Here is a 25,280-nt window from a genome sequence, read left to right as displayed (position 1 = left end):
GACATCCCTAGATGAAATAGTTCACACTCTGCTTCAACTCCATCATTCTTAGTTTGTCTTGCATTACTTTTCCTCAGAGCACCCTCATCATGTGACCTTTGATAAAATCTGTTTTTAAAATCTGTCTTCTCATCAGAATGAAGTCTCCATGAAAGCAGGGGCTTTAACTTGTTGGCAGCTGTATCCCCAGCTCCTACAGCAGTGCCTGATACATCCCAAACATTCACTACATATATGTGGAATGAGTGAATGAATGAAGCTTTGATAGTGGGAAAATCCATGTTCTCTTAGAAGCAGAAGCATATTTATCATTTACTCATACTGAGGTTGTCAAGGGGTGCTGGAGAAAAACTCAAGGAAAATTTTCCCTTCACATGTATATAGGCCCAGGTGGTGAAACTTTAAAATATCTGAGGATACAACGTCCAGGTCAGTATGTTGACAAGAGTGGAGGGTAGGTTTTGAATTCTTGCTGCACTCACCGCTGCTTATAGTGGTCTGTGGGGCTTTGTGATTTCACAGCTGTTGGTTACAGTGAGAAGCAGCGGATGCTTAAGTACTCTCAAAGGATGCTATTTTGTTCAGCTTTCAAACCAAAGGAGAAGTGTGAAGATTAGGTCATACCTCATGAAATTTAAATAAAAAAACACGCTACCTGTCTTAATAGTACCCTAGTTCTCCTACTGCTATATTTCATTATACGTATATGGGAATTACTGGTTTTAGTATCACAACTTTAGTTTTGTTTTTGTTTTTTCCATTTTTGAGAAACTAACATGTTTTATTCTTTATTCTAGTTCCTCAGAATGGATTGGGGAGATGAATATTCCCTTAATTCTTTTGACCTACATTGTTTGTTAAACTCGTTTCCTGGAGACTTGGAGTTTAAGCAGATCTTCAGTGACATTGAGGAAAAGATTGAACAAAATGCTACAAGGTAAGTATTGCTAATTATTTAAAACAAATTGGTTTCATGTTTCATTTACATGAAGTTTACTTAGACTAGTTTTAGTGTCTCCTGCTATTAGATAATTTTAGATTTTTAAATATCATTACATTTCCTGAAAAAAAATTGTTTAGATCCTCCCCTTTAGAATTTAACACAATTATCTTCATCTGGTTAGTAATTTAAAAAAATTTTTTTTACTGTGCTCTAGGTGAAAGTTTATAGTTAAAGTTAGTTTCTCATACAAAAATTTATACACATTGTTAAAAAATATGGAACACTTCTTGAATTTGTGTGTCATCCTTGTGCAGGGGCCATGCTAATCTTCTCTGTATTGTTCCAATTTTTAGTATACGTACTGCCGAAGTGAGCACTGGTTAGTACTTTTCATAAAACTAGATAATGTAGCCACTAGCTTCAAATAGATAAGTTTATTGAATGGCTGTTAGTGGTTTCTTAGTTTGCCAGTATTGATGTCCCAGATTTTCATTAATATATTTAGAGTTATAAAATAAGCTCAAAAATTAAAATTCTGAAATTAAGATGTTAAAATAGAATGGTAGTATAAGGCCCTGGATTGCTTGAGGTTGTGAAAACAGAATATTAAAAATAAATTATTTTTACATAACATTTGTTCTTTTAAGTCTTCTTTCCACTTACATGAGGAGACAAGGTACTCTATAGAGAGTTCATATGTCAAATTCAGCCTCCATCGCTTACTCCGAGAGGTAGTACTACCAAACATTGGGGGAAGCAGGGACAACTAAGTAGTTTCCTACTAACACATGTCCTTTGATAAAAAGGACTTTGTCCTCATATGTATTTAGTGTGTCCTATAGTCAGACAGCCCTTGGTGGTATAGTGGTTAAAAACTCGGCTGCTAACCAAAAGGTTGGCAGTTCGAATCCACCAGCCGCTCCTTGGAAACCCTATGGGGCAGTTCTGCTGTCTCCTATAGGGTCGCTATGAGTTGGACTCAATGGAGTTTTTTTGGTTTATAGTCAGACAGGAGCCCTGGTGACGTAGTGGTTAAGAGCTATGGCTGCTAACTAAAATGTTAGTAGTTCGAATCCACCAGCCACTCCTAGGAAACCCTATGGGGCAGTTCTGCTCTGCCTTATAGGGTCACTATGAGTTGAAATCGACTTGATAGCAACGGGGTTTATAGTAAGACAGTTCACTTATTTGAATCATTTGGTCAAACGTTCTAATAATTCATATTGTGTGGGTTAAAAATGTGCAAACCACAGTAAAAATTTCTAATGTACAACGATACATAGTATTTTCTTTTTTAAAATCCAAGATTTAGTTATATTGAATTTTCGAAGAAACTGAACCCTGCATGGGAAATATTCATCTAATGTTTGTTTCCTCATGTTTTTCATGAGAATATAGTTAATTCTTCATCATCATAACAATGGGCATAAATAACTAGAATTCAGAAGTCCCTGAGTGGCACAAATAGTTAAGCTCTTGACTATTAACCCTAAGATTGGTGGTTTGAACCCACACAGAGCTTCTTTGGAATAAAGGCCTGGCAGTCTACTCCCATAAAGTTTACAGCCTAGAAAACCCTATGGGACAGTTCTATTCTGTCACATGGGATCACTATGAGTTGAAAAAATTGACTCGATGGCACCTAACGTCAACAACAGCCATGCTATAGATTATATTTGATGTTGTTGTTAGGTGCCATTGAGTTGACTCCGATTCTTAGTGGCCTCATGTATAACAAAACAAAACTTTGCCCAGTCCTATGCCATCTCCACGATTGTAGGTCTGTTTGAGCGCATTGTTGCAGCCTCTGTGTCAGTTCATCTCCTTTAGGGTTTTCCTCTTTTTCCTGACCTTCTACTTTACCAAGCGTGATGTCTTTCCCCAGTAATTGGTCTGTCCTGATAACATGTTCAAAGTAAGTGAGATGAAGTCTTGCCATCTTCACTTCTAAGGAGCATTCTAGCTATAATTCCTCCAAGACACATTTGTTTGTTCTTTGGCAGTCCATGGTATATTCAATATTCATTGCCAACATCCTAATTCAAATGTGTCAATTCTTATTCAGTCTTCGTTTTCATTGTCCAGTTTTTGCATGCATATGAGGTGATTGAAAATAGCATGGCTTGGGTCAGGCACACCTTAGTCATCAAAGTGATATCTTTGCTTTTTAAAATTTATAAAGAGGTCTTTTGCAGCAGATTTGCCCAATGTAATAAGTAATTTGATTTCTTGACTGCTGCTTCCATGGACACTGATTGTGGATCCAAGTAAAATGAAATCCTTGACAACTTCAATTTTTTCCCTGTTTATCATAAAGTTGTTTATTGGTCCATTTGTGAGGATTTTTGTTTTCATTATGTTGAGATATAATCCATACCAAAGGCTGTAGTCTTTGATTTTCATCAGTAAGTGCTTCAAGTCAACTTGACTGGCAGCAAGCAAGTCAGCAAGCCAGGTTGTGTCATCCGCGTATTGCAGGTTGTTAATGAGTTTTCCTGCAATCCTGGTGCCGTGTTCTTCTTCATGTAGTCACCTTCTCGGATTATTTGCTCAGCATACAGACTGAATAAGTATGGTGAAAGGATATAACCCTGACCCACAGCTTTTCCAGTTTTGAACCACGCAATATCCCCTTGTTATTATGTTCGAGTGACTGGTTCTTGATCTATGTACAGTTTCCACATGAGCACAGTTAAGTGTTCTGGAATTCCTGTTCTTTGCAGTGTTATCTATAATTTGTTGAGATTCACACAGGCAAATGACTTTGCGTAGTCGATAAAACACATGTAAACATCTTCCTGGTATTCTCTGCTTTCAGCCAGAATCCATCTGACATCAGCAATGATATCCCTTGTTCTACGTCCTCTTCTGAATCAGGCTTGAATTTTTGGCAATCCCGTGATGCACAGCTGCAATCCTTTTTAATTATCTTCAGCAATATTTTGTTTGCATGTGATATTAATGATACTGTTTGATAATTTCCACTTTGTGTTGGATGACCTTTCTTTGGAATGGGCATGGATGTGGATTTCTTCCAGTAGGTTGGCCAGGTAGCTGTCTTCCAAATTTCTTGACATAGATAAGTGAGCACCTCTAGCGCTGCATCCATATGTTGAAACATCTTAGTTGGTATTCCATCAGTTCCTGAAGCCTTGTTTTTTACAAGTGCCTTCAGTGCAGCTTGGACTTCTTCCTTCAGCACCATCAGTACTTGATCATATGCTACCTCCTGAAATGGTTGGACATTGAGCAGTTCTTTTTGGTTTGGTGACTTTGTGTATTCCTTCCATATTCTTTTGATGCTTTCTGGCTCATTCAATTTTTTTGCCCATAAAATCCTTCACTATTGCAACTCGAGTCTTCAATTTTTTCTTCAGTTCTCTCAGCTTGAGAAATGCCAATCGTGTTCTTCCCTTTTGTTTTTCTAACTCTAGGGACTTGCACATTTCATCATAATACTTTACCATGTCTTCTTAAGCTGCCCTTTGAAATCTTCTGTTCAGCTATTTTACTTCATCATTTCTTCCATCCATTTTAGCTACTCTGGCTCAAGAACAAGTTTCAGAGTCTCTTCTGACATCCATTTTGGTCTTTCTTTCCTGTCTTTTTTAATGACCTTTTGCTTTCTTCACGTATGATGTTCTGTCTTTTGTTGTTAATGTTGTTGAGAATATACACAGCAAACATACACCAATTCAACTGTTTCTGCATATACAATTCAGTGACATTGATTACATTTTTTGAGTTGTATGACCATTCTCACCCTTGTTTTCTGAGTTATTCCTCCCCCATTAACGTACATTCACTACCCTCTAAGTTTCATAGCTATTCTTTCCAGTTGCTGTTGTCATTTTGATATAGTTCTTAAAAGAGCATACTGCTCAAGGCAGACATTTTTTACTAGTTAAGCTTAACTATTGACTTTAAGAAGACTTCAGGTGATATTTTTGGTTTAAGTTTTAAAGATTATCTCAGTAGTTTCAGGAGTTCATCTGGCCCCCTTGGCTCCAGAAAGTCTGAAGTCCATGAGAATTTGAAATTATATTCTGCATTTTCCCCCTTTTGATCAGGATTATTCTATAGATTCTTTGATCAAAATGTTCAGTAATGATAGCTAGGCACCATTCAGTTCTGGTCTCATGGCAAAAGAGGCAGTTGTTCATGGAAGCAATTAGCCATGCATTTCATGTCCTCCTCTTGTCCTGACTCTTCTTCCTCTGTTGCTCCATGTAAATAGAGACCAATTGTCCTGCCTTGAATGGCCGCTTGCAAGCTTTTAAGACCCCAGACACTACGCAAAGAACTAAGAGGTAGAATAGAGACACTTAACATGTTATTAGGCCGATATAATGGGATGTCCCATGAAACCATGACCCTAAACCTCCAAGCCAAGGAACCAAATCTCATGGGGTTTTTGGTTGTAGGTAATCAGCCTAAGAAGCTACTCTTTTTTTTTTTTTTTTTGTCGTTGTAAATATATATATCACACCACTTTTGCCAGTTCAACTTTTTACAGGTGTATAACTTATTGACAGCAATTACAGTAATTGCCTGTGCAACCCTACCCTTAATCAATGAGATTTTTCCAACACTGTTAACTCCCCTTTCCCTCTCTCTCCCACCCCTGTTAACCAATAATAAACTTTGGTCTCTATGCATTTGCCTTTTCTTGTCTTTTGTATAAGTGAGGTCAAATGTATGATGTTCTTGATGTCATCCCACAACTCTTCTGGTCTTCGGTCATTAGTGTTCAGCGTGTCAAATATATTCTCGAGATGGTCTCTAAATTCAGACAGGATATATTCAAAGTCAGACTTTGGCTTCTGTGGACTTTTTAATTTTCTTCAGCTTATACTTGAATTTGCATATAAGCAATTGATGGTCTGTTCCTCAGTCGGCCCCTGGCCTTGTCTTGACTGATGATATTGAGCTTCTCTATCGTCTCATTCAACAGATGCAATTGATTTGATTCCTGTGTATTCCACCTGGCAAGGTCCACGTGTATAGTCATTGTGTTGTTGTAAAAAGGTATTTCTGATGAATAAGTTGTTGGTCTTGCAGAACTCTTTTATGTGATCTCTGCCATTGTTTCTGTCACCAAGGCCATATTTCCAACTGCTGATCCTTCTTCTTTGTTTCCAACTGTTGCATTCCAATCACCAGTACCGTTATTTTTATGCAAATAATGCACGCCTCTGTGTTTGTTTGCCAATCACCCCCTCCCTCCCATGAGGTGTTTTCACAAGTGCTGCTATGCCAATTTTTTTTTTTACATGTTGCTGTAAAAAAATTAGCATAATACACTGAGTAAAATATCTCGCTGGTGGAGGACATGGTTGGCAAACAAACGTAGAAGACACGTGTTAGTTGCATAAAAATATAGTAACTATCAATGCATCTTGATTGTGTGTTTGATCAATTTCAGACTGCTGAAGTTGGTAAAAATCTTCGATTTCTTCATCTTTGGTATTAGCAGTTGGTGCCTAAATTTGAATAAAAGTTTTATTAATTGGTCTTCCTTTTAGGTTTATGGATATTATCCTATCACAGACAGTGTTGTACTTCAGGAGATATCTTGAAATGTTCTCCTTGACAATGAATGCAATGCTACTTCTCTTCAATTTGTCATTCCCAGCATAGTAGACCATATGACTGTCCGATTCAGAATGGCTAATACTAGTCCATTTCAGCTTACTAATGCCTCGGATGTTGATCTTTATGCTTTCCATTTTTTTTTTATGACTTCCAATATTTGATATTACATATAAATATCAAACAACTATGTTAAACCTTAGTATAATTATGTATTTATGTAATTTATATTAAAAAAAAGACCAACTGCCTTCTAGTTCATTCTGACTCATGGCAACCGCATAGGGTTTCTAAGCCTGTAAATCTCTACAGAAACAGACTGCCACATCTTTCTCCCAAGAAGCCCCTGGCAGTTTTGAATGGGTGACCTTTTGATTAGCAATCGATTGCTTTAACAACTGCACCACCAACTAAATATGTATATATATTGCAAGACACAGTTTCTAACTCAAAGGAACTTACAAATGAAAATTATATTAGGTAATATAGATAAACAAATCATTTATCTACATTCCAGAAATTCTTATATTAAAACAAATTTTAAATATTTTTCAAAGGTCACCTTCTCCCTTCACAAGGATATTTTTGTCCAAACAAGGCAAGTCACTGGACTCTGATGCTTTTTTTATAGACTGCTTCATTTTTATTTGCTAAACCATTTGAACTTATTTTCCTGCCCTACCTGGTCAATGAGAAATCATATTTAAAAGTAAAACTGATTAAAATATTATATTTTGCATTCATAAATTGTTATTTAGGTTGAAACTCAGATGTTAGTATTAAAAAAGTATAATATCGTATGGTATATAAGGATATAATTTTTGAATTAAAAATGTTTTATTGCCCAAGTATTATAACGAACCTAGAGCAGAACTACCTCAAGTGACCATTGATCTTCGTAAGGGATAAAATAAGGAAGTAGCAGTATGAGCTGTATGCTACATTTAGAATCAAGGCTATTTTTCATCAAATTCAATTATGTTTTTATTATACTCTAGAGAATAAATATAATAGTATAGGGTGTATTTTTAAAATAAAATACTGAATAATAACCATGGTTCAGAAGAGTATAAATCATTTATGCACTCATTTATTGCCTTCTAACAGAATAGCTTTTAGAAAATTGTATGTCACGACGCATCAGTTATGCCACACTTACACTGCAGTTGTTGAATTACCCTTGGCATTTTTGTATTCTAACAGTTCGATTTATCTCCCAATGGTGTACATTGAATAAGTAATGAACATCTGTATGATATGGGTTTTCATGATACTTTTAAAAGAAAAATACATTAGTAATTCATTTTTAAATATGGTATTTCTCCTTATACTTGAGTTTTTAAAGTTGTAATTCTAGCAGTGACCCTGACATCTAAGTGTGAATTCCTCCCCTCTTTTTAATATCATCAGGTTTTATGAGCCACAAGGTCTTTCACTTCCCCCAAACAGTGATTCACAGGAATGGAGCAGTGTGCCCAGAAGTCACTGACCTTCACCTGCCCTTCAGGAGAGGCTGTCATTCTCTCAGACCATTTTCACTTTTCCATCCCTGTTTCGATTCAAGTCAGAGCTGGTGACTCCTGAGTCTGACAGTGGAAGTCAGTGATGGCGAATCATTTACTGTGAAGACGTAGCAAAATCAGTAATAAGAGGGTAAATAACCTGCCCAAGAGAAGAGTATTATGAATATTGTATCCACAGACTCTGTTAGTTCAATAACCGAAAAGTACACATAGCAGTGAAATATTTTTTTAGCTGAATTGAATACTAATATTAGTTCAACAAGATATTGAGGTAAAGAAGTTTTCTTTGGCTCACAATATAACATAAAATGATATTTTTACCTCCTAATGCTCAATTGAATAGATATATCATTAAGAGTTTGTTTTACATTTCTATGCTCTGATTTCGGACAACCTCTGTGTTTACCTCGGGAAGTAAGTTTTGCTGGTACTGGTGCAGGATTGCTACTTGTTTTGTTTGTTTTTAACCTAAAGAAAGAGCAGGAAGTACTACCAGAGACAAAATAATTTGTCATAATCCAGGAGATGCAGGTAGGAGGAGATACTAGTTTTATATTGTGGGAGGGTATTAGGCAAATGGTTTCTATAAATTTAGCCATGTTTATTCATGAGACAATACATATTCCAAAGATTACACTTAATTTTCACATAATATTTAAATTATTTGAGGTTGTACAGGCACACCTTGGAGATATTGTGGGTTCAGTTCCAGACCTCCGAAATAAAGTGAATATCACAATAAAGTAAGTCACACAAATATCTTTAGTTTCCCAGTACATGTAAAAGTTATATACTGTAGTCTGTTAAGTGTGCAGTAGCATTATGTCTAAAAAAAATGTGCATACCTTAATTTAAAAAACTTTATTGCTAAAAAATGGTACCCATCATCTGAGCCTTCAGCAAGTCATAATCTTTTGGCTGGTGGAGGGTCTTGCCTCAAAGTTGATGGCTGCCGACTGATCAAGGTGGTGATTGTTGAAGGTTGTGGTGGCTGTGACAGTTTCTTAAAATAAGTCAACAATGAAGTTTGTTGCATTGATTGATTCTTCCTTTCATTAAAGATTCCTCTCTAGCACGCGATGCTGTGTGTTAGCATTTTACCCACAGTAGAACTCCTTTCAAAATTGGAATCAATCCTCTCAAACCCTGCTGCTGCTTTATCAACTAAGTTTATATAATATTCTAAATTCTTTGTTGTCATTTCAGCAGTGTTCACAGCATCTTCACCAGGAGTAGATTCCATCTCAAGAAACCACTTTCTTTGCTCATCCATAAGAAGCAACTCCTCATCCATTAAACTTTTATCATGAGATTGCAGCAATTCAATCTTCAGGCTCCACTTCTAATTCTAATTCTCTTGCCTATTTCCACCACATCTGCAGTTACTTTGTCCACTGAAGTCTTGAACCCCTCAAAGTCATCCATGAGGGTTGGAATCAACTTCTTCCAAACTCCTGTTAGTGTTGATATTTTGACCTCCTCCCATGAGTCACGGATGTTCTTAATGGCGTTTAGAATGGTGAATCCTCCCCAGGTTTTTAATTTACTTTGCCCAGGTCCATCAGAGGAATCACTGTCTATGGCAGCAATAGCCTTATAAAATGTATTTCTTAAATAGTAAGACTTGAAAGTCAAAATTATTCCCTGATCCATGGGCTGCAGAATGGCATTGTGTTAGCAGACGTGAAAACAATTAATCTCCTTGTATATCTCCATCAGAGCTCTTGGGTGACCAGGTGCATTGTCAATAAACAGTAGTATTTTGAAAGGAATCTTTTCTGAGCAATAGGTCTCAACAGTGGACTTAAAATATTCAGTAAACAATGTTCTAAATAGATGTGCTGTGATCCAGGCTTTGTTGTTCCATTTACAGAGCACAGGCAGAGTAGGTTTAGCATAATTCTTAAGGGCCCTAGGATTTTCAGAATGATAAATGAGATTGGCTTCAACTTAAAGTCACCAGCTGCATTAGCCCATTAACGAGAGAGTCAGCCTGTCCTTGAAGCTTTGAAGCTAGGCATTGACTTCTCTCTAGCTATGAAAGTGCTAGATGTCCTCTTATTCCAATATAAGGCTGTTGTTTCATCTACATTGAAAATCTATTGTTAAGTGTAGCCACTTTCATCAGTTATCTTAGCTAGATCTCTGGATAACTTGTTGCAGCTTCTACGTCAGCACTTACTGCTTCACCTTGCACTTTTATGTTATGAAGACGGCTTCTTTCCTTAAACCTCATGAACCAACCTCTGCTAGCTTCAAACTTTTCTTCGGTAGCTTCCTCACCTCTCTTAGCCTTCATAGAATTGAAAAGAGTTAGGGCTTTGCTTTGGATTAGACTTTTGCTTAAGGGAATATTGTGGCTGGTTTAATCTTCTATCCAGACCACTAAAACTTTGTCCATATCAGCAGTAAGGCTGTTTTGCTTTCTTATCATTCATGTGTTCACTGGAGTTGCAATTCTAATTTCCTTCAAGAACTTTTTCTTTGCATTCACAGCTTGGCTAACTGGCACAAGAGGCATAGCTTTCGACCTATTTCAGCTTTCAACATGCCTTCCTCACTAAGCTTAATCATTTCTAGCTTTTGATTTAAAGTGAGAGTTGTGTGACTCTTCCTTTCACTTGAACAGTTAGAAGCCACTGTAGGGTTATTAATTGGCCTAATTTCAATATTGTTATGTCTCAGGGTATAGGGAGACCCAAGGAGAGGGAGAGAGATGGGACAATGCCCAATAGTGGAGCAGTCAGAACACACACAACATTTATTGATTAAGTTCGATGTCTTAATATGGACACTATTCATGGTGCCCCCAAACAGTTACAATAGTAACATCAAAGATCACTGATCACAGATTCACCATAACAGATATAGTAATAATGAAAAAGTGTGAAGTATCGTGAGAATTACCAAAATGTAACACAGAGACATGAAGTGGGCACATGCTGTTGGAAAAATGGCACCGATAGACTTGCTTAACATAAGGGTTGCCACAAAACTTTAATTTCTAAAAAATGCAATATCTATGAAGTGCAATAAAGTGAAGTGCAAAAAAATGAGATTTGCCTATATATGAAAATTTTCTTTAGAGTTTTTCACATGATAGCTTAAATGTCTGAAAGAAGTAATGAAAAGAAATCTGCAAATATGCTATCAAACTTGAACTTCTTATAGTAGACTCACAGATCTTCTAGTGGACACACATACATTAATGTATTTTTTAGCCATAAAAAATTATGTAAAATGAGAATTATTCATTTCAAAGACTATACTTTATATTTCTGGCAGTATTTTGAAGCTTATTTTATAGTAACAAGAGGATACAAATTAGTATTTACTTCTTTTTTAACTTTCTGTATTTTTACTTCTCTTTTGGGTTTCTGTATTCTTCTACACTCCCTCTGATAGAATCCCTACCTCTTTTCCTATCCTACCAAACAAGACCAGGCCACAGGGAGAGAAACTTGAAGGAGGCCACTTTTCCTGTCTATCCTTATCCTAGAGTAAGACCTAAGCAGCCAGTTACCAGTTTCCTCTGTCCAGGTCCTTTCCAGCCCTCTAATCCTCCTCAGAATTAAAAATGCTTCCCAGACAGATGGTATCCTGGGCCTCAGGGGCTCAGTGACCTAAACTTTCCTTGACCCATTTATCCTTTCTACTTGTTAAACTTCAGTCCTTCCACTGAAGCTCTCAACCTGAAGGTGATGGCTGCCGACTGATCAAGGTGGTGATTGTTGAAGGTGGAGGTGGTAGTGAGTAAGAAGGCTGGAATGAGTAGGGTAAAATGTGGAGTCAGTAGCCACATAAGATGATTATTAAGAGATTCTTTGAAGTAATATTTTAAACATTTTTTAAAGTATAACTTTTTTTCAAGTGTACTAGCTTCACTCACTCTAAGACAAAATAGGCATAAGACAATAAAGAATTGCTATTGAAGATATTCCTAAAGAACATTATTGTAATTATCCTTCCATGGGTGATAAAGAAAGGGGAAGCTAGTGTCAGCCTGTATGTGAGCTGTTATGATAATTAAAGTATAAACAGTATTATTGCACTGAAAATCCAGGCCTGATAGGGAGACTGAGCGAACAATAGTTAAGCCACAATTTCTCAGCAAGGATCTTAGTTAATGGGCCAGTAGTATGTAATCCCCCACTTCTGAGGTAACAAGCTGGAGTGCCTGGTGAAGAGCTAGTCTGACTCTGAGGGCAGGAGCAGGGAAGGGAACACTACAAGAGGACTGAGCCCTGGTAATGAGGTACAACTGCTATGGCTGGCTCATCTTTCCTGATTGATGATGCCTTGAGATTTAACCCAACCGTGTCATCTTTCCTTGGAAAAGATCCTTGTCAGGGAGCAACACAGTCCACAATTTGTTTAAAAAGGGTCACTAACACCACAACCATTGCTGATCACAGTCCTAATTCTAGAATGCCAGAAATGAGAGTATCCTTCCATGGGACCTGTGATGGGAGCAGAGTAGGGGGTGGGGACATTGCCAATAAGTCTATAAATGAAACTTTTTCCCTTTTTCTAAAGTAGCTCATGTTGAGTGCATATAGCTGAGTTAGTGAGACAGCTCAGGAAGCCATCTAGGACAGGAATCAGTCAAGATTTTTGGTTTAGACTGTGTTAGGTGCTGAGGTAGCTGCTAAAGATTTAGTCATGAAGAAGACACACATTCTTGCCTCTGTGGATATTATAGTCTCCTGGTCTTTAACAGAATTACTGGTACTTTTGGCCAGAAATAAAATAAAAATATTTCATAGTGACTTCCATAATTATTTCTTCCATTTAAGTGAGATAAGTATGCTATTACGTCAATGTTACAGGAGTTTGGTGGCAGTTATACAAACTCACACAAATTATTTCCAACTCTGACCTCTCTGCTAATGCCAGACTCATCATCTTCACTTCAGTGTCTAAAGGAAAAAAAAAAAAAAAACCTCATTGCCATTGAGTCAATTCCTACTCATAGTGACCCTATAGGGCAGAGAAGAACTGCCCCATAGGATTTCCAAGGAGCAGCTGATGGATTCAAACTGCAGACCTTTTGGTTAGCAGCTGAACTCTAAACCTACGCACCACCGGAGCTCCAAATTGCACGTTGGATTTTCCTTTCTCAGACCTATTTGTTTGTTCATGTATCCTATCTCAGCTAATAGCAACTGCATTCTTAAGCTAAAACCTGTGAAATTATCCTTGACCTCTCTCTTTCTCACCCACATCCCAGTCCATTTGATGGTTTGTTCTACCATCAAAATAATCCAGAATCTTATTAGTTCTCACCCCTTACCTCTACCACGCTAGACCATACTATCATCACCTTTTACCTGGATTATGAAAATAACCTGCTAACTGGTCTCTCCGTTTCTACCTTTGCCCCCTTATGGTCTATTTGATGCATAGCAACAATAGTGATACATGTAAAATGTAAGTCACACAAACCCCAAAAGAAAAGCTAGATAACTGGGATCTTCTAAAAATCAAACACCTGTGTTCTTCAAAACACTTCACCAAAAGAGTCAAAAGAGAACCTACAGACTGGGAAACAATTTTTGGACAGTACAAGTCAGACAAAGGTCTAATCTCCATAATCTACAAGAAAATCCAACACCTCTACAACAAAAAGACAAATAATCCTATTAAAATTGGGCAAAGGAAACGAACAGACACTTCACCAAAGAAGACATTCACATGGCCAACAGACCCATGAGGAAATGCTCACGATCACTAGCCATTAGAGAAATGCAAATTAAAACCACAATGAGATACCATCTCACCCCGGCATTACTGGCATGAATCAAAAAACACCGGAAATGACAAATGCTGGAGGGGCTGCGGGGAGATGGGAACTCTTATGCACTGCTGGTGGGAATGCAAAATGATACAACCATTTTGGAAAATGATATGGCGCTTCCTCAGAAAGCTAGAAATAGACATACCATTCAATCCAGCAATCCCACTCCTAGGAATATATCCTAGAGAAATAAGAGTCGTCACTCGAATAGACATATGCACCCCTATGTTCATGGCAGCATTGTTCACAATAGCAAAACGATGGAAACAACCTACATGCCCATCAACAGATGAGTGGATAAACAAACTATGGTGCATACACACGATGGAGTATTATGCAATGAGAAAGAACAATGATCAATCTGTGAAGCATCTCATAACATGGATGAAACTGGATGACATTATGCTGAGTGAAATAAGTCAATCACAAAAGGACAAATATTGTATGAGACCTCTATTGTAAAAACCCATGAAAAAGTTCACACACAAAATGTAACAATCTTTGTTGGTTACCAGGGATGGGAGGGGTTGGGGGGAAATACTAAATAGGCAATAGATAAGTGGTATCTTGGGTGAAGGGTGAGACAGTACACAATACAGGGGAAGCCAGCACAGCTTGTACAAAGGTCATGGAAGCTCCATAGACACATCCAAACTCCCTGAGGGACTGAATTGCTGGGTGGAGGGCTGTGGGGACCATGGTCTCGGGGAACATCTAGCTCAATTGGCATAACAGTTTATATAGACAATGTTCTACATTCTACCTTGGTGAGTAGCATCTGGGGTCTTAAAAGCCTGTGAGCAGCCATCTAAGACACTCCACTGGTCTCATCGCTTCGGGAGCAAGGGAGAATGAAGAGAACAGGATACAAGGAAAATATTAGTCTGAAGGACTAATGAACCACAGTACCAAGGCCTCCACCAGACTGAGTCCAGTACAGCTAGATGGTGCCCGGCTACCACCACTGACTGCTCTGACCAAGATCACAACACAGGGTTCTGGACAGAGCTGGAGAAGGATGTAGAAGAAAATTCTAACTCACAAAAAAAAAAAAGACCAGATTTACTGGCCTAAAGGCGACTGGAGAAACCTCGAAAGTATGGCCCCCAGACACCCTTTTAGTTCAGTGGTGAAGTTATCTCCGAGGTTCACCGTTCAGCCTGGGAGTGGACAGCCCCGTAAAACCAAATGGGACTAATGAGGTGCAGCAGTCTAGGAACAAGGGCCAGAAGGTAGAAGGGGACAGGGAAGCTGGTGATAGGGAACCCACGGTTGAGTAAGGATAGTGTTGATGTGTTGTGAGGTTGTTAACCATTGTCATAGGGCAACATGTGTACTAACTGTTAAATGAGAAACTATTTTGTTCTATAAGCCTTCATCTAAAGTGAGAATAGCAGCACAATTGGAAGAGCGTAGTCGATGTCACTGAACTGTGCATGTAGAAATTTTTGAAACGGTGTATTTTTGGCTATGTATATTTTCACCAAAAAAAAAGGTTGAGAAGGGAGAGGGTTGACATGTCATGGGGTTGTTAACCAATGTCATAAAGCAATACGTGTACTACTGTTTCATGAGAAACTATTTGTTCTGTAAGCCTTCACCTGAAATACAATTTAAAAAAAAAAAAAAGAAGCAAGAAAAGAAAAAAAAAAATATGTAAGTCACATCCTGCCATGCCTCTGTTCAAAACCCTCCAATGTTTTTCCATTCTGCTTGGAGTAAAAGCAAAGTCCTTGTGGTGGTCTCACTGCTGTTTCTCAAACATGCTAACCACACTCTATATATTTACGTTTGCTGTTCCTTCTCTCTGGAAAGTTCCTTCTCTAGTTATCCATGTGGCTCATGCCCATGCTTCCTTGGGATCTCTGCTCAAATATTACCTCATCAAACAGACTTTAGGCGAGAATCCATTCTTTGTCTCTTCCAGCCTCTAGCGGCTCTCAGCATTCCTTGATTTGTGGCCACATCACTCCAGTGTTTGCCTCTGTGGTCACATTGCCTCCTCCTCTTCTATCTGTCAAATCCCCCTCTGCCTCGCTCTTGTCATGACAATTGTCATTGGATTTGGACTCACCCAAATAATCCAGGATAAGTGACTTTTCTCAAAATCCTGAAGTTAATCACATCTTTTGCCATATAAGGTAATACTCACCCTTTTACCTTATAATGTAACATTCCCAGATTATGGGGATTAGGACGTGGACATACCTTTTGGGGGGCAACTGTTCAGCCCACACAGGCATCTTAGTGTGTTTGCTTCCTCTTAAGCTAGTACAAAGTTACCTGAAAAAACCCATTGCTGTCAAGTCGATTTTGACTCGTATTGACCCTATAGGACAGAGCAGAGCTGACACATAGGGTTTCCAAGGAGAAACTGGTAGATTTGAACTGCTGACCTTTTGGTTAGCAGCCAAGCTCTTAACCACTGCACTACCAGAGCTTCATAGAGTAAAGTATAGATGAATTCAATATGCTAGAAGAAGCTGTCTTCAAACACTAGTTTTCTTTTTCCTCTAAGTATTTTTTTACATCATAAAAGTAATACATAGTCATGATAAAATTTCAAACATTATAGAAGGACAGAGATAAGGAAAAGTTTCCCTATTCTTCTGACCCTGCTAGTCTTGTCCTTCAAAGGTAATGTATATTGATAATTTATTATATAACTTTTCAAAGATGTTCTCTGCATGTACAAACATAGGTATTCACCCTGTCATGGATTGAAGTGTGTCTGCCAAAAATATCTGTCAGCTTGGCTGGGTTATGATTCCCAGTACTGTATGATTGTGTACCATTTTGTAATCTGATATGATTTCCTTATGTGTTATAAACTCTATCACTATGATGTAATGTGATGGATTAGCAGCAGTTATACTGATGAGGTCTACAAGATTAGATAGTGTCTTAAGCCAATTTCTTTTGAGATATAAAAGAGAGAAGCCAGCAGAGACACATGGGAACCTCATACCACCAACAAAGCAGTGCTGGGAGCAGAGTGCGTCCTTTGGACCTGAGGTTCCTGTGCAGAGAAGCTCCCAGATGAAGGGAAGACTGATGACGTGGACCTTCCTCCAGAGCCAACAGAGAAACCCTCCCCTGGAGCTGACACCCTGAATTTGGACTTGTAGTCTACTAGACTGTGAGAGAATAAATTCCTCTTTGTTGAAGCTATCCACTTGTGGTATTTCTGTTATAGCAGCACTAGATGACTAAGACACACCCCAAAGTACGTTTTGTTTTTTATACATGTAGGTAGTGCAATGGGATTTTGGATTTGTTTGTTTGTTTTACTTAACATATTTTAGAAATCTCTCCAGGTTTTTCTAATTTTACTTGTTTGAATGTGCAATGGTTCATTAAGCCAATCCTCTCTTGAGCATTTACCTTATTTCCAATTTTTCTGCTATTAAAAACAGTGCTTCTATGGACATCCATGTGTGTGTGTCATCCCATGCAAATGATAATTTATCTATAAGATAGTTCTTAGAAATTGTACAGTTAGCTGTTGTAAAATTGTTCTCCAGCAGTGCTGCAACTGCCTGCTCTCCCAGACAGTATGTGAGAATATGTGCTCTGTGTTCTGTCTCCTCACACCCTGACCACAGGTATTATTAAAAACCTCAGTTTGGAACTTCTAGTTAAATCTCTTGTCTGGCTTATTTTTTTATTTTCTTAGGGCAATGGAGATATAGAGTAAATGAGTTCCCGAGTCTCTTCTGCTTCACATTTCCTTCCTGTCTCTTCTTTTTCCTGTCTTTCTCAGGATGAGAATTAAGAGAATTGGAACAGAGTCAATGCTGGTGCAGATTCCCTGATTTTCTCCTCCTGATTTTAGTTTGTACTGTTTCATTGGAATAAACCACATTCTGACTTTAGTAATTCAGCTGAAATTACTGGGCAAGCCTCCATAGATAAAAAAGGAAGCACATTAACTTATTCTGGCTTGTCATGAGTATTAAGCTGCTATGTCCTTCTATCTCTATTGTACATTTCTGGAAGACTCTCTTTATATTGTTGACATAGCCCTGGACCACTTTTCTCTTGCCCCGCATCACTACAGTCTATGAAAATTGACCCCAAATCAAATGTAAATTTAAGAGGGAGAAGAAAGGTTTTAATTGTCTTGAGTTAAATTGCCAGGCTCACTCTCATCAGGAGGATCCCACCCTTACTACTCTGCCATTGACTGAAAATTTGGGGAGTATTTCACAATTGATTGACTCTTTTGAGAGTACTTTAGACTTTTTAGCTCGTCACAGCCCTACATTGGATCTGAACCTTCTTGAAGCAATCTGGACCATGCAAAAACCTCTTTAAACTTCTGCCTTGAAGATTGGTGGTATAAAGCAACGAATCAATAGACTTTAAAGTTCCTTTCACAGTGTGTTCCTCATAGAACAAAAGGTGGGAGAACAATAGACAGGACTCTTAGGAGGCTATTAATAAAACCCAGATGAGAGATAATGGCCTGAGCCAAGTCTCACAATGAGAACGGAAAGGGAGAATGCATTTGAGAAAGATTTAAAAAGTTAGTGTTAACAGGACTTAGTGTTTGGATATTTTTTCCTGAAAGTATAGTTAAAACTTCTTGAAATAACCAAAATTTTTTTGAAATAGAAAGTAGTTCAGCATAAATATTTAATTTCTTACCATTGAAGTTACTGTTTCAGGAATCCTTTTCTTGACCTTTTAAAATATATTACCCAGAAATTTCTTTGTCCCAGGAAAATAAACTTTATTTCATGGCTGGCTTTGAATTTAATTAATTCTAGTTTTTATACATTAGCCCTCTTCCATATTATTTACCTGGTAATTGCAGAAAAAATTAGTGATCTAATTAGATAATCAAGAAAATTCTGTTTCCTCCCAACGATTTCTTTGAGCTCTCAAACACATGTGACAGAATTGAAGACTTTTCTTTAGACTGAACTTCTGTTGTGGATGAGAAGTATAAATTAGAGCATCAAAAAAGTAAAAGCATTTAAAAATATTTTTAGTGTTTGGATTTTCTAATCTGTAAAAATAGCCTTTAAATTCTGCCCTGAGACTTCTACCCTGATTTAAAAAATAAAAATAAAAAATATTCTAATCTCTGAAAGCATACACATATATGTTTTTTTACATTTCCATCATAAAAGTTCTCATAATTTTTTTACCAATGGAACACGCTGTTTTCTTTTGAACAATTTTGTGGCTGGGTGGTAAAAAATGTATGTTTTAAATCTTATAAGAGCTTTGACAGTAAGTTTGTTTCAAGATTTTATGTCATAATTATTCTGTTCTCTTTTCTTCAAGTCCTCTCCTTACCCACAACTACACCTACCTGCTACCTACCAGTTGGCTTCAAGTAGATTCTGACTCATAGGGGCCACATGTATGTCAAAATAGAACTGTACTCCATAGGGTTTTCAATTACTGATTTTTTGACGTTAGATCACCAGCACGATATTAATTGGCTCTTGTGCTGTTATTGTTATTTAATGCCGTTTAATTGTTGTTGTTGTTGTTAGGGGCCATTGAGTCAGTTCTGACTCATAGTGATCCTATGTACAACAGAACAAAACACTGCCTAGTTCTGCGCCATCATCGCAATCATTGTTATGCTTGAGCCCATTGTTGCAGCCACTGTGTCAGTCCATCTTGTTGAGGGTCTTCCTCTTTTTTGCTGACCATCTGCTTTACCAAGCATGAGGTCCGTCTCCAGGGACTGGTCTCTCCTGATAATACGTCCAAAGTACATAAGACGAAGTCTCACCATCCTCACTTCTAAGGAGCATTCTGGCTGTACTTCTTCCAAGACAGATTTGTTTGTTCTTCTGGCAGTCCATGGTATGTTCAATATCCTTTGCCAACACCATAATTTAAATGCATCAATTCTCCTTCATTCTTCCTTATTCATTGTCCTGCTTTTGCATGCATATGAGGCGATTGAAAATACCATGGCTTGGGTCAGGCGCACCTTAGTCCTCAAAGGGACATCTTTGCTTTTTAACACTTTAAAGTGGTCTTTTACAGCAGATTTGCCCAGTGCAATATGTCATTTGATTTCTTGACTGTTGCTTCCGTGGGCATTGATTGTAGTTCCACGTTTTACTTGATAATTTCAATATTTTCTCTATTTATCATGATGTTGTTTATTGGTCCAGTTGTAAGGATTTTTGTTTTCTTTATGTTGAGGTGTAATCCATCCTGAAGGCTGTAGTCTTTGGTCTTTATCAGTAAGTGCTTCAAGTCCTCTTCACTTTTAGCAAGCAGGATTGTGTCATCTGCATATCGCTGTAAGTCTGGTGAAAGGATACAAAGTTGATACACACATTTCCTTATTTAATTGTAGGATATTCCAACTCTTTTGGAAGAAAGATAAAATACATACTTGCACACATACAACCTGCATAATACAGTTGTGACTATAAAAATAAATTTGTATGTTTTATCATCTGAATAAATATAGTTTTAAAGTGAGATGACTGTGATGTTAGATGATGAGCACTGAATTCTGAGGAGTCAGGTGTCAGAAATTCTAAGTAAGTGCATGATTCCATTAGTTTTCTTAAAGTTATCAATATTCTTCAATATAATCTTCTTGAAGTCCTTTCTACACCTCCCACAGGCACATTTAGTGGCTCCCTCCTGTGTCCTTCCTTAGCAGTTTGTACATACTTCTTAGCAAGTTCTTATACAGATAGACCTATATATCTCATACAGGTCTGTCTCTCTCCCTGAAAGGAGATATCCTTTCACCATACTTAAATTCAATTTAAATGCTGAGCAAATAATCTGAGAAGCTGGACTATATGAAGAAGAACATGGCATCAGGATTGATGGAAGACTCATTAACAACCTGCGATACGCAGATGACATAACCTTGCTTGCTGAAAGCAAAGAGGACTTGAAGCACTTACTGATGAAGATCAAAGACTACAACCTTCAGTATGGATTACACCTCAACATAAAGAAAATAAAAATCTTTACAACTGGACCAATAAACAACATTATGATAAAGGGAGAAAAGATTGATGTCAAGGATTTCGTTTTATTTGGAACCACAATCAACGCCATGGAAGCAGCAGTCGGGAAATCAAATGACACATCGCATTGAGCAAATCTGTTGCAAAAGACCTTTTTAAAGTGTCAAAAAGCAAAGATGTCACTTTGATGACTAAGGTGAGCCTGACCCAAGCCATGGTATTTTCAGTCACCTCATATGTGTGCAAAAGCCTGACAATGAATAAGGAAGACCGAAGAAGAATTGACGCCTTTGAATTATGATGTTGGTGAAGAATACTGAATATACCATGGATTGCCAGAAGATTGAACAAGTCTGTCTTGGAAGAAGTACAGCCAGAGTGCTCCTTGGAAGCGAGGATGACTTCATCTCACGTACTTGGCCATGGTATCTAGAGGGACCAGTCCCTGGAGAAGGACATCATGCTTGGTAAATAGAAGGTCAACAAAAAAGAGAAGACCCTTTATGAGATGGGTTGACAAGATGGTGGCAACAATGGGCTCAGATATAGCAACGACTGTGAGGATGGCACAAGACCAGGCAGTGTTTTGTTCTGTTGTACATAGGGTCGCTATGAGTCGGAACTAACTCGATGGCACCTAACAACAGCAACTTCTCTTTCATATTTGGATCCCTGGTATATATCACAGTGCCTAACATATATTAAACATTTAGTTAATGTTTATTTAATATGTGCCTTCATTCAATAAGCTTTTTTTTAATACTTACGGCATATTGAAATGGATGCTCAATGAGAAAATTACCACAGATACCCTTTAAAAAAAGCATCTTCCATATTCTATTTTAAAAATCAATTCACACACAACCTGTCATAATATGTCTGCTTTCACACTTCATTAACTTGGATAATTCAGAGTCGTTATGATTAAAGCTTGTTGGGGTTCAAATTTGTTAAGAAATAGTTGAGACATATGAAAGGCATAAAGAATTCTATGATGGACACTCATGTGCCTACTATCCAGCTTAAGAAACAAAACATTACCAATATAGTTAAGATTCTCTAGGTACCTCTTCCCAGTATCATCCCAATTTCTTTTCCACGTTGCCAGAGGTAAACATTTTCATCAATTTGACGTTTATCGTTCCAGTGCATTCCCTTATACTTGTGCTATGTACATTTGTAATCCTGAACAATATGTAGCCTTTTGTGACGTGTTTTCAGGCTAGTATATGGATTGTACTGTACTAGGTATATTGGTTTGTAACTTTCTTCCCCTTAATGTTATGGTTATGAGATTCATTTATGTTGATAAGTATATTTCTACTTTATTTATTTTTATGGCTGTCTTCCATGAAATGTATATAACTGTTTAATCATTTTCCTGTTGATAAACATTTAGGGTGTTTCCAGTGGTTCTGATATTTCAAATAAAGCTCAGAAGACGCTGTATTTAAAAAAAACCATTAATTAGACAACAAATGGCATAAATTTAGACATTTCAACTATTTAGGGAATATAGTCTACTATTTTAAACACTTTACCTTTTTTCCCTAACGCTTGGGATCGAACAGTAGCTGTACTAGTTGAATTACCTTTTTTTTCCATAGCAGATATTGCTTCTAAAGAACGTCTGAAGCATCGTATAGTTAAACAGGAAACAGAGACAAGCCAACCAACCAGTTCCAGTTGAGTCAGTTTTAACTCATGGCAACCCCATATGTTGCAGAGTAGAACTTTGATCCATCGGGTTTTCAAGGCATAACCTTTCTGAAGCAGATCGCCAGGCTTTTCATCCCAGGAGCCTCTGGGTGGGTTTGAACCACCAGCCTTTCTGTTAGTAGTTGGGTGCTTAACCATTTGCACCACCCAGACACTTCATAAATAAAGATAAAGCGAAACAAAACAAAACACCTAAACCCATTGTGTGGAGTCGATTCTGACTCGTAAGGAACCTATAGGACAGAGTAGAACTGCCCTATAGGGTTTCCAAGGCTGTCATCTTTAAGGAAGCAGACTGCCACATCTTTATCCCATGGAGAGGCTGGTGGGTTTGAACCACCAACCTTTTGGTTGGCAGCTGAGTGCTTAAACACTGCACCACCAGGGCTCCCAAATAAAGGCAAAACCACACTCAAACCAAAACCACTGCCTTCGAGTCAATTCTGACTCATAGTGACCGCATGGGATTTCCAAAGCTGTAAATCTTTATAGAAGTAGACTGCCACATCTTTCTCCCACAGAGGCACTGGCGGTTTCAAGCTGCCAACCTTTCGGTTAGCAGTCAAGCACTTTAACCACAGTGCCAGCAGGGCTCCTCAAATAAAGACAAGTACCATGTTATTATGCCAGGAAACCAAGAGTAAGATCTTGCATCATCTAAGTCTGAGGATATATAGACCACCACCCCCAGATGACTGTGTAATCCATTTGCAGTGTTACTATACATATTTTATAATAATTTAATAGTGTTGTCTTTTAAATGTTAAAAATTCATTTTTTTAAATTTTGACCTCAATTAAATAACGTAAGTTGTTAGGTTACATACCAAACAACATTCATCTTAAATTTTGCAAATATTCTTTTTTGTAACTATCAGGTAATAAAATCCATAGACTTCAAACTATTAAGTGTTTTGAGCAAGATTTATAGACAGTGGTAAATGGCAGAACAAGAGATTTTTTAGACATCTCAGAGCAAAATCAGATACAGATAATGAACGATTTCTGATGTTTTAAAATTTGTGACAAATTGATTTGGAAAGCAAGCTAAACTATATTAGTTTGTGTCATTGAGGGAGGTCCCCTGAAATACAACTGCTTAATCCCTTTATCAGTGTTAGAACAAATTACTAAAATATCTGGCCCTCTGAAGGCTTTACCCTATTTGTAAATTGTAGTTATTGGCCTCTACCCAGATTCAGATGGTAGAGATTAGCCTAAAAGCTGAGTCCTGATTGAAACAGATTTAGGTAGACTAACCACTGAGCCCTTCCAATCCACATTGCTGTAATCTATTAGGTTTCATCAAATGAGGCACATGAGGATGCTATAATAAAAACCTTTGATAAAGGGTCCCTAGAGTCAAGGTGTATTCTTAGGGCATCATGTTTCTCAGTCCTTGGAAGTTAAGAAAATACATGCCAATTTCTTGTCAGACTTAGAACTGATATTCCTGAATAAGACTGTCCCATCTGGAAATTGAGTGGCCTGCCTGTAGCCAGAGGAGGTATTGTTTTTCATTTAAGTTCTTTGTTTTTATGAAAAGGCTCTTTGATTCCCAGAATGTATTTGTTTCAAGGTAATTCAGTTTGAATTCACTCATGCTCAGAAGTTTCCTGTAAATCTTTTCCTTAAATCTTTGCAGTATATGTTTTATAGGCAGCCCACAGCTGAAGAATTTGGAAGAGTCTTTCATCTGACATCAGTTGTAATAATCAAAGCTTGGTTTCCAAAGTCCGCATGGTTCTATCACATGTAATCCATAATTAATAGCAATGGTATTCTCTAAATGGTAGCTTTACCTTTTAGTAGCAAATCTTTCTTAATACTTTTAAAACACAAATGCATAGCTGTCAATTCGGGGCGATGCGGTTCAGCTTCAATAGCATTTGCCTGTTTATAAGCTTTATTGCAGTTTAGATATGCTGCCATCAGGTGGTGGTAATATGTCATATCCATGTTGCTCCACAGATTGCACTGTGCTTACGGTTGTTTATCCTACAAAGATAAATTTATTTATTTATAATTTATAACCATGAATGCACCGATTTTTATATGAAAATTAACATAGCACATTTGTTTAGTATCAGAGCTAAGGATACTTTGAATAACTTTTTTTTAAACAGATACAACATGTGAGATTCCACTGGGCATTTTTTCCTCAGTTCTTAATTTATCTTATCTTTCTTTTTTTGGAAGGTGAAGAATTTCATCTTTAAAGCAATGCATGTGCCTTATAAAAATTTAGAAAATATAGAAAATTAAAATTTTTAAATTACTTTTATCACCTGAAGATAATTCCTATCGACTCTTTGCTTCATGTCCTTCCAGTCTTTTTTTTAATAACCATTTTTGTATGTTTTTGTTTTTTATTTTTTGTTTGGAGTGGAGTTGGATGGAGGGAGAAAAGTACCTAGCTGTAGTAATAATGTATATACAGCTTGTACCCTTTACGAGTTTTAAAATTACAAGCTCTTTGTAACTGTTTCATGACTTAATATCCCATTGATTGAAGTTTTCCATAATTGATAGTTATTCACCTATTAGTATACATTTCTGGTTTTTGTAGTCATCAGGAGTATTTTATTTCTGCCTTCCATCCACTGTCTATCTAGAGGGCCATTATTGCACTGCATCTCTGCTTGGTTTTTGTTTTAACACAAAAGAATTTCTAATTCATCTCTGAATAGATGCTTTATATTTCCTCTATTGCATTTACTGCCAGAAAATGTGAACTCT

General features: G+C 37.4%; 1 protein-coding gene and 1 non-coding gene across 2 annotated transcripts in view; one reads left to right on the top strand and one right to left on the bottom strand.

Annotated features, from left to right (window-relative positions):
- The window catches only part of KIAA0825 (KIAA0825 ortholog), a 281,773-nt gene that overhangs the window by 49,337 nt on the left and 207,156 nt on the right, over nucleotides 1–25,280 (top strand). Inside the window, exon 3 of the mRNA XM_023730118.1 lies at nucleotides 798–937. Coding sequence (XP_023585886.1) covers nucleotides 807–937 — 131 coding nt within the window. The 5' untranslated portion in view covers nucleotides 798–806. The remainder of the gene's footprint in view (nucleotides 1–797; nucleotides 938–25,280) is intronic.
- On the bottom strand, nucleotides 1,213–1,320 carry LOC111820292 (U6 spliceosomal RNA). The gene has a single exon (XR_002823847.1). It is a non-coding gene; the product is annotated as a U6 spliceosomal RNA (small nuclear RNA).

This window comes from Trichechus manatus, unplaced genomic scaffold, assembly GCF_000243295.1.
Source record: "Trichechus manatus latirostris isolate Lorelei unplaced genomic scaffold, TriManLat1.0 scaffold00032, whole genome shotgun sequence".
Taxonomy (NCBI): Eukaryota; Metazoa; Chordata; class Mammalia; order Sirenia; family Trichechidae; genus Trichechus; species Trichechus manatus.
Note: the sequence above shows the minus strand (reverse complement) of the source record. Positions and strands in the feature narration are given on the sequence as shown.